The sequence below is a fragment of the Macadamia integrifolia genome, unplaced genomic scaffold (assembly GCF_013358625.1).
Source record: "Macadamia integrifolia cultivar HAES 741 unplaced genomic scaffold, SCU_Mint_v3 scaffold2075, whole genome shotgun sequence".
Classification (NCBI taxonomy): Eukaryota; Viridiplantae; Streptophyta; class Magnoliopsida; order Proteales; family Proteaceae; genus Macadamia; species Macadamia integrifolia.
Window position 1 is genome coordinate 13,581 of NW_024868495.1, and position 9,402 is coordinate 22,982.

At 40.3% G+C, this 9,402-nt stretch overlaps 1 protein-coding gene and 1 pseudogene across 1 annotated transcript in view; one reads left to right on the forward strand and one right to left on the reverse strand.

The window, feature by feature from the left end:
* Window positions 1-1,636: 1,636 nt before the first annotated feature.
* Window positions 1,637-9,402, reverse strand: part of LOC122065630 (pumilio homolog 5-like) — a 20,644-nt gene continuing 12,878 nt past the window's right edge. Inside the window, exons 6-8 of the mRNA XM_042629454.1 lie at window positions 2,017-2,229; window positions 1,812-1,922; window positions 1,637-1,642 (exon numbers count right to left, since the gene is read on the reverse strand). Of these exons, the coding sequence (XP_042485388.1) occupies window positions 1,637-1,642; window positions 1,812-1,922; window positions 2,017-2,229 (330 nt within the window). The remainder of the gene's footprint in view (window positions 1,643-1,811; window positions 1,923-2,016; window positions 2,230-9,402) is intronic.
* On the forward strand, window positions 4,200-7,349 carry LOC122065629 (annotated as a pseudogene).

A 9,402-nucleotide genomic window follows, 5' to 3' on the forward strand; every position in this document is an offset into this window, starting at 1 on the left:
GTTGATCTGGCATAATTATAAGCGGAGCCAGAGGAGAAGAGACTTGTAGGATATGGGATATCTTGTCCTCTCTACCATGACCCAGGGGGGGAAAGGGCTGCCCAAATATCAGAAGAGGGGGGCAGGAAGTGGGAGGGGGCCAGGTTCCATCCAAGATGATAAAGGCCACTATGGCGGTTCTGGTAAGACCCGAAGAGTAAACAATTCGAGGGCTAACAACAAAGAGGAGCACACTTGATGGGTGCCAGTGCTTCAGCCAGAGAGAAGTGGAGGAGTCATCGCTAATGGTGGAAGTAATAGCACCAAAGGCATTGGATCTGAGACTGAGGATATTTCTCTAAACCCAAGAGGCATCGAAAGAAAGAGAGACAGTCCAAATGGAGTCATTCTTTAAGGGAGAGGAATAAACCCAAGAGACCCAAAAGTTTATGCTTAGACGCAATTTTCCATGTGACTTAAGGATGCCCACAGAAATGGTATCCTTAATCCTTCCCATACCGAAACCTCCCTCAACTTTGGGAGGCAAACAATGCCCAACTTAGAGGATGAAGGAATTTAGAGGACTCAACTCCTTTCTAGAGGAAGGTCCAAAAGAGGGATGCAATCGCTTTGGTGGTGGATGAAGGGAGGGAGAAGATGCCGAACTAATAGAGGTACATGGATTGGAGCACAAATCTGCAAGCTCACGCCCAGCATAAGAAAGGAGTTTGCCTTTCTAAAGCTGGAGCCTTTTCCTCATAATGTCAAGCATAGAGGTACAGTGGTGAGCAATAAGCCTAGCAATGATGAGAGGAAGCCCAAGGTATTTGACAAGGAGAGAGCTGAGAGAAAACCCCGTAAGCTCAAGGAGATGAGCTTTAGCAGAATCAAAAACTCCAGAAAGGAAGAGGCGAGATTTGAGGAGGTTAATGTGGAGCCGGGAAAGACGCTCAAAAAGATTAAGAGAAAACATGATTGGGTTTTATTTGAAAGTGCCTAAATTTTAAGGCCCAAGAGTGAGGGTCTAAAGTAAAGTACGAAAATAGATTATTTCATTACTAGTGGGTCATTAGATAATGTAGTTGGCTTTAGTTTGGTCATTAAAGAATCCTATTGGGTTAGTTATGTTATGTGGTGCCTAAGTTATCTAGAAGACTTAGGATTCAAGAATTTTAATTAGTTAAGTATTTTCAAGTCCTTGTTAATTAAGTTAGTCTAGCTATCTAAATTTTTTAGATTTATGAAACTTTCTTTTGTTTTCTTATAAATATATAACACCCCTCATTATGAAGATTAATGGAATAGAATACGGCATTGGATTTTTTAAGTGTGCAGCCAAGAAGGCTGCTTCTTTTCTCATTCCTCTTCCCTATCCCTCTCTTCTCACAAGTTACTATTCATGGTACTGTTCAAAGTCCCCAAATAGCCGCCCCTTATCTCTTATGTTTCTTCTTTTTACATTCTCACTTTCTTTCCCCATCACAGGCTGCCGAAATCAACAAGCCTTTTCTACCAAGAAAATTTTTCATATCTGGGCCTCTGGAGCAGCTAATCTCATCTTTGATTCCTAATATGGGGTCTACGTTGGTTGGCTGCATCAGAAACCTTGATAACAAATCTACAATAAATGCTACTTCTCATAGATGTGACTGAACAATCATTTCTACAAGAACAAACAGGTTTCAATGTATCAACAATTCAACATCCATGAAACATGTTTATACATCGACATTTGAAATTATACAGTGAACATGCAGGATATCACTAAATGTAAGTTACAAGTGAGACATCGTAAGTGAGGAATCAGATGGCATCAAGCAAACAAAACCAACCTGGGTAACATAATTGCCATACTGATCTTGGGCAAGAGCACAAGCAGATTCCAAAATTTCATCCACTATACATTGACATTGCAGGTCTTCCGAACAATGCTCCAGAACTCTCTTCCCCGGACCAAAAAATTCAAAGCAGGTACATAAGGATACGATGGAGGTGATAAATGAAACCTTAAGAAGTGTTCTTGGTACACTAACTTACCTGGATAACACGACAACCATACGGATGTGTGGAAAGTGTTGCAACTTGACCATGAAAAGCAGAAATGATAAACCCAATTTTTTCTATTGGAACACACTCAATGCATTTCTGTATTACATGATTTCCATTTTGATCACGTACACATTTCAATACATGCCCATCAAGTTCATGGACAAGCTTCGTTTTCTGATCCAACTCAATAACCTCAAGTGCCTACACCAAATATGCAGCTCAAGATCAGAAAATGGAGAAAATAAAATTCTAACCGGGGAAAAAGAGAGTTACAATTGTATCATCTGGTCTGATCTTGCAACCTAGGATCCAATAGATGAAAAAACTTGAGGCCCTTTAGAACATTAACAAAATGCATAGAGCCACTTCCGCAATAATGCAAAGCCATCAAAATGACATGAAGTCAGTTCCGAACATTTGACAACCCAATAACAAGAACAAGATAGCATGCACAGAAAAGATCTCTTCTTGAGTAAGCCAATCATAAAAAAGGCTAGTATGACATGGGCTGGTTTATTGACTTGCAGTTGGATTTTTTTTATCAAGAAATGGCTAAAAGAGTCAGGTAGAGCGACCTCTTCACACAAACTTCCAACAACCAAATTATTTATTGAGAAAAGTAAAATACTTGTGATTGATATTTCTCAAAAAAGCAAACTGTACACTCAGGATTCCATACACACAACAAAAAACAGTCAATCCCAGAACCTATAGGACTCCCAATCCCTCTTTGCATAACCAAAATCCAAGTACAGTCACACCACATCAAAACAAAATCCAAGAACAGTCATCATAACCAAAATTCAATACAAAATCCAAGACAAGTCACCATAACAAGAATCCAAGAACAATCATAACTGAAACCAAAGAACAGACACCAAAATACCCAGCTGTAATCACATAAGTATTGACTGCCCTGAATGCCAGCACAACTGAGTGCCAGCTCAACACCAAAGGCATTGCCTTCTCTACCAATTTTTCAGTTGCTTCCTCTTCGACTTAAAAACTCGATTATTTCTCTCTCCAAATCCACCAGCATACCACAAAAGGAATCATCTTCCACTGAGTTTCCACCCTCCCCATCCCCAGTCAACCATAATAGATAACAATGACTCTGGAAAAGTCCAAGCCGCCTCGACCACTGAGATGATCCTTTCCCTCACCTCAAAAACATGTTACAATTCAAAAACAAATGATTAACTTTTCCTCTACTTCCTCACACAATTTACATGTATTTCTAATACTCCAGCCTCTTCTAATCAGATTTTTCTTTTCCAAAACAGATGATCACATGAAGGAACAAGTACATGTAGGGAGGGACCTCCACTTCCAAACAATTTTATGTGGCGGCCTTATCCATAGTGTATTATCTTGAAAAATGATTTTGAGACAAAACCTCAACAACCAGAACCAATAAAGAAGAAGAGAAAGAGAGATGAAACCAACGCTTTGGTGAGCTAGAACACGATGGAGTGAATTGCTCCCACTGTTGTAATATGTGTATAAGGGTAAATCTGCCATCTCCTGATCCAACCCTACCTCTCTACCAGTTTTTTTTTTTTTTTTTTTTTTTTTTTTTTTTTTTTTTTTTTTTTTTTTTTTTTTATGCCACTATTGTTTCTGATTCACCTTTTGACCCCTCTCTCAATTTACCTATTGTGGTTCGAAAGGGAACAACAGCTTGTACACAATACCCTATTGCTAAGGTTGTTTCGTATGACTCTGTCCCCATTGGGAAGCAATTAAAGAGCGTTGTACCTTCTCTTCTGTTTCCATGACTCTGTCCCCATTGGGAAGCAATTAAAGAGCCGTGGTGGAAGGCAGCGATGGAAGAACGATACTTGGGAATTGGTACCTCTTCCTCCCCAAAAAAGGACAATGAGCTGCAAATGGGTCTTTACTGTGAAACAGAACATGGACGGAACTGCAGACAGATACAAGGTAAGGATAGTTGATAGAGGGTTTACTCAAACCTATGGACTCGATTACCAGGAAACGTTTACTCCCGTGGAAAACATAAATACATTCCTTGTGATTCTCTCTTGTGCATTAAACCTCAGCTGGGACTTGCAACAGCTTGACTTCAAGAATGCCTTTCTCCATGATGAACTGGCAGAGGAAGTATATATGGAAATTCCTCCTCGGTCCTCTTGTGCAAGAACCAAAAACAAAGTTTGTAAGCTAAGGCGAGCATTATATGGGTTGAAACAATATCCATATGCCCTGGTTTGGGAGATTTCACAAAGCGTGGTGTTCGTAGGCTACTCCCAAAGCAATGCTGATCATACCCATAGATCAAGTGATCTGGTTCCAAGATTGCGATCCTCATCGTGTACGTTGACGACAATGTTGTCACTGGGGATGACAGAGGAAATTTCTCATCTGAAGATGTACCTACTTCAAGAGTTTGAGATCAAGGACCTAGGTAAGCTGCATTCTTTGTTAGTATTGAGGTTGCCTATTCCACCAAGGGTATTTTTTTCCTCTCAGAGGAAGCACACTCTTGATCTCTTATCCCCAATAGGATTGCTCGGATGTAAGCTTGCAAAAACTCCCCTAGAGGTAAATGTCCAACTCTCTAATAAGAATGGTGATCCATTGGATAAGGGACAGTATCAGCAATTGGTTGGAAAGCTGATTTTCTAGCCCATACTCATCCAGACATTGCCTTCACAGTTCGCCTGGTGAGCCAGTATGGCTCTATATGGTAACAATTCTGTTTTAAGAAACTGATTCTAGGTGTAGCACAAGTTTTTGTGATTCTGTGTTTTTGGAGTGATTCTGCATCTTTAAATGTGGTATGGTAATGCTGGGAGAAAAAAAACATTTTTGTAACCAGGAAGAAACAAAAACCTGTATGATTCGCACTTAACATAATCGTTTCTGTTAGAAACCAATAATTACGTAAAATGCCACCTACAACATGAGTGCCATACTTGTGTTTTTTTAATAATATATAGGGAAATTATCTTGTACCACCCCTAAAATTGAAAATAACTTGGAGTAACACCCAAAAATGAAAATAATGTCCAGCAGACCCCTCACTTTCATAAAATTATATCTAAAAAACCCATTCCCTTAGGTTTAAGGCATTAAGTGATGATGTCATCAGTCATTTTTTTGCTAAATGGCCAATCTACCCTAATGGGTATGTTAAGTTACTATAATGACCTTCGACCCAATTTGTAAAGCAGAGTTTGGGAAATACTTTCCCAAAATTGACAACTGCTGCTCTAATATTCCTAACCTCTTGTCGCCGCTGCGCTGCTCTGCTCCATTCACCTGCGAAGACTACACCTAAGAACATCTAAGAATTTGTTTTTGAATCCTCTCTTGTTTGTGATTCTGTTTTTCTTTTCAGAGTTTGTTAATGTTGCAGACATTCTTCTGTAAAATTTGATAGGTAATGGAGCAAGAAAAAGAAGAAGTTGCAGTGAGACAAGAGGAAGGTGAGAAGGAGAAGGAAGAGAAAGATAATGGAGATGTCAAGGAACCGGAAAAAGAAAATATGGGTTTGCAGGAAAAAGTGGTTCCAGAATCATCACCAACGGAATTTACAACCTCCAAACTGCGGAATCTGAACCTGTCGAACCCTTTGAGAATTGTAATTCAAGGAGTTCGACCTGTTCGTGTTCAAGCTCCCACTCCTTCACAAGCTCCTCCTTCACAGCCACGTCCTGCACAGCCCCCTTCTTCAATGCCTGTTTCTACAACTCTTGGAGTAAGTGAGATAGATAATTTGAATTTTATACGGTATCAGAAGTTTTTGACGCTAATGACTTCTGGGTTTTTGTGGGTTCTTTTAATTGATGCAGCAAACTTGCCAAATCTGAATTCAAGGAGTTACACGAATCGAATATCTCTGTTTCTGTTTCTCCTCCACATAGTTGCCACAGTTGGGTTAGTTGGTTTTCTTGGGCTCAAGGCAGTTCAGGGGCTCCACCAAAGAGGAAAGACACACAGAACAGAAAAGGATGTTAAAGTATTGGCTTCCCCAAGCAGAAGGGGCAACCGTTCTAAGCATCGTTCTTGCCTTATTCTGGCAAAAGGCAATAAGAGAATGGCCTCATTTTATGGTCAATTTCATAATCTGGAGCACATTCGCCTCTTCCATGGCTGCAGGAGCTCTTCTTCTCGCCTTCCAGAGACCTTCCACTGACAGAGTTGGTGTGGCCCTTATTTTCTTCTCCATCGGTAATGGCCTCTATGCATGTTGGGTAACTCAGAAAACCAAGTTCTGTGCAGAAGTCTTCACCAAATCTCTCAAACCAGCATCGAAATTCCCAGATCTCAGTCGACCCACTTACTTGATGCTTGGGATATGTTTCCTGTGGATTACAGTTTGGGTTTTTGCAATAATCGGAGCTCTTAATTTCTACTTTCCCCCTTTGATTATAATCGCTCTAAACTTAAGCTTAGCTTGGATAGCAGAGGTGCAGAGAAACGTTGCCAATTTAACCGTCAGTAGAGTTATAGCTCTGTATTATCTCAGAGGAATGCAATCAAACACCCATTTCTGTTTCCAGAGAGCCTTGTCAAGGAACCTTGGAAGCACTTGTCTGGGTTCATTCTTTGTTCCTGCAATCGAAGCTCTGAGAATCATAGCTCGAGGTCTCAATTTGCTTGAAGGTGAAAACGAATTCATGTTCTCTTGCGCTCATTGCTGCCTTCGTGTCATGGAGACCATCTTCAGATACAGCAATGGATGGGCCTTCATTCAGGTATACATCCTTATCCTTCACTGAAATGAACCACTTAAAAAGGTAATTAAGATAGAAATTGAGAATGGTTGTTTGATATTTTTTTGTTGCAGATAGCTGCATATGGGAAGGGATTTGTTAGTGCATCACAGGACACATGGGCACTGTTTGCGAGACAAGGGATGGAACCCATAGTTGACTCGGACATAACCAATGCGGTTTGTTTCTTGGCCGGAGTTTGCAGCGGCTCCATTTGCGTCCTTATCACAGCATTGTGGTCGTGGGCAGTTTCAGGAAAGATTGAATCTGAAACCAAACCAATCGGTCTGATTTGGAAATGGTTTCTTGTCGATTTGGGTTGGTTTAGCATGTATATTGATACTTGGACCTTCCATGTAATGGTTTGAAAGAAAATGGACTCTATTTAGAGTTTAAGTATAAGGGTAAACGAGACATTTCTCACTTTCAGTTAACAGTATTACAAATTAAGTGTGCGGTAGACATTATTTTCATTTTTGGGGGTTACTCCAAGTTATTTTCAATTTTAGGGGTGGTACGAGATAATTTCCCTAATATATATATAACCACCAACATTAAAAACTACTTAAATTGTTTAGATAGTACATCCATGAGTTTGAATTTGTCCAAAAAGTTATGGCACCTATTGTTCCGGACTCAGCAAAGTTGCTTAACTACATGCATCAGCTTCACTAGCAGGAACAATCTCAGTGAATGCTGAGCTACATGCAATAAAACTCTATGCTCCCAGAATAACATTGCCCGAGCATGTCATCATGTTGGACTTGTTACACTTGCCATGTCATATTATGATAAAGTGCTAGCAATTCGTGAGAAAGATTACCCTATCCCAAAGCTTCCTAATGAGGAATCAAGCCTTGCAGAAATTCAGAAGCCAGGTTATTGCAACCTTCACAGAGAAACTGCATACAATTTGCACTTGATATACAAGCAAAGTGTGCTTTAGATCTTGTTAGCAGGTCCTCAAAGATCACTGCACTCCTTGACAAGACTTTTATATTGTCAACAAGTATTATATGGTTCACAAACAAGCTCATACCAATCTGAAATTTTATGGATTTCTCATTTCTGCTGTTATGGCAATTCAGAACTCAGGGAACCTCCAATGCTGAAATTACATGCCATAGCTAACTTCACTTCTGTTGAACTAGGGGCCTTGACAAAAGGAGGAAATTAGGGCTGCCAACACATGGTGTAGGGTTGGTAATGACCTTATCCGTACACTTACAGGGATGATCTTTACAGGGGTAAGGGTAGAATTGCATCACAGGCAGAACCCATTAAAGCCAGGGAATTACAATGACGATATATGGAAATCAACCCTATTTATTTCCTCAAATGCCAGGAACAGAGCATAACATTATCCATTTATCCTCATTAGAAACAAATCTCCCAAATAAAGAACCAAACAAAGAAACCACTCCACATAAAATTATCTTCTACGCTCCGCCAATTCTCAGTGATCACCACACATTTAAGAAACCAAAAAGGAGAAAGGTCTTTTTTTGTCAACCATCCCTTTGTTTCTTTAGCCATTAGAATTTATAAGTTCAACAAAATTAGGTGACCTTAAAATATATATATATATAGAGAGAGAGAGAGAGAGAAACGACTTACCTCTTCTACCTCAAACCTTCGGCAACATCGGCGGAAGAGATCAACGGAGGTCTCTGGTATAGAAAACCCTCGGTTTCTTCTCGAGCAAAGGGGAAAAAAAGGAAGGAGGAAAGGAGATATAGAGAGCGAGAGAAGAGATCTACAGTTCTCCTTCTCCTAAGCGCCGCTGCTCCTCTTCCGTCATTCCAACTTAGAATAAGATAGGGTTTGTACCTTTGTGGTTAGCTTTCTTATGTTTTATGTAGAAATACCTATATTGCCCCTCGCAACTTAAGTTACACACTTGTTTCTCTGCCTTTTGGTGAGAATCGATTATGAGATTTCATCATGGTTTAAGATTCTCGGCAAGATCTTGCTAATATCTCGTTTTTACAAAAGGCGAGACGGGATGCATGGCAAGTTATAAATTGTACAAAAACTCTAGATCTCACCAAATCTTGCCTCTCTCTCTCTCTCTCTCTCTCTCTCTCTACTTTTTTTTGGAAAAAAAAAGACTAAGGAGCAAAGATTTTGGTGATTTTGCTCCTTTCTTTAGCTTCTTTCTTTAGAAAGGGAACAACTCCTCAAAATTCCTCCACCCTCTCATTTGGGGCTCAGTTTGCCTCCCCAAATCTGAAGGAGGCTTACTTAGGGTTGAGAAGAATAAAGGAAGTCGACTCTGTGGGCAACCTCAAGCTCATTTGGAAAATTGCTTCCAAGCACAATAACATCTGGGTCACTGGGTGTATTCCAATCTCCTTAAGAATGACTCTCTCTGGACTATCTCCCTTGCTACCGATGACTCCTATATCTGGCGCAATATCTTGCTTGCTAGACCCAACGCCCTTGGAGCCATTTCTACATTGATTGGTGATGGCTCCAATACCAGCCTTTGGCTCAAAGCCTAGCACCAGGTAGGGATCCTTCTTTTGGTAATCAGCCCCAGAATTATCTACTCCTCTGGCTTAGGAAGAAACACATGTCTCCTTTATTATTCCAAATGATGTCTAGTGTCCCCCTTCTTCCTCCCCCCCCCCCC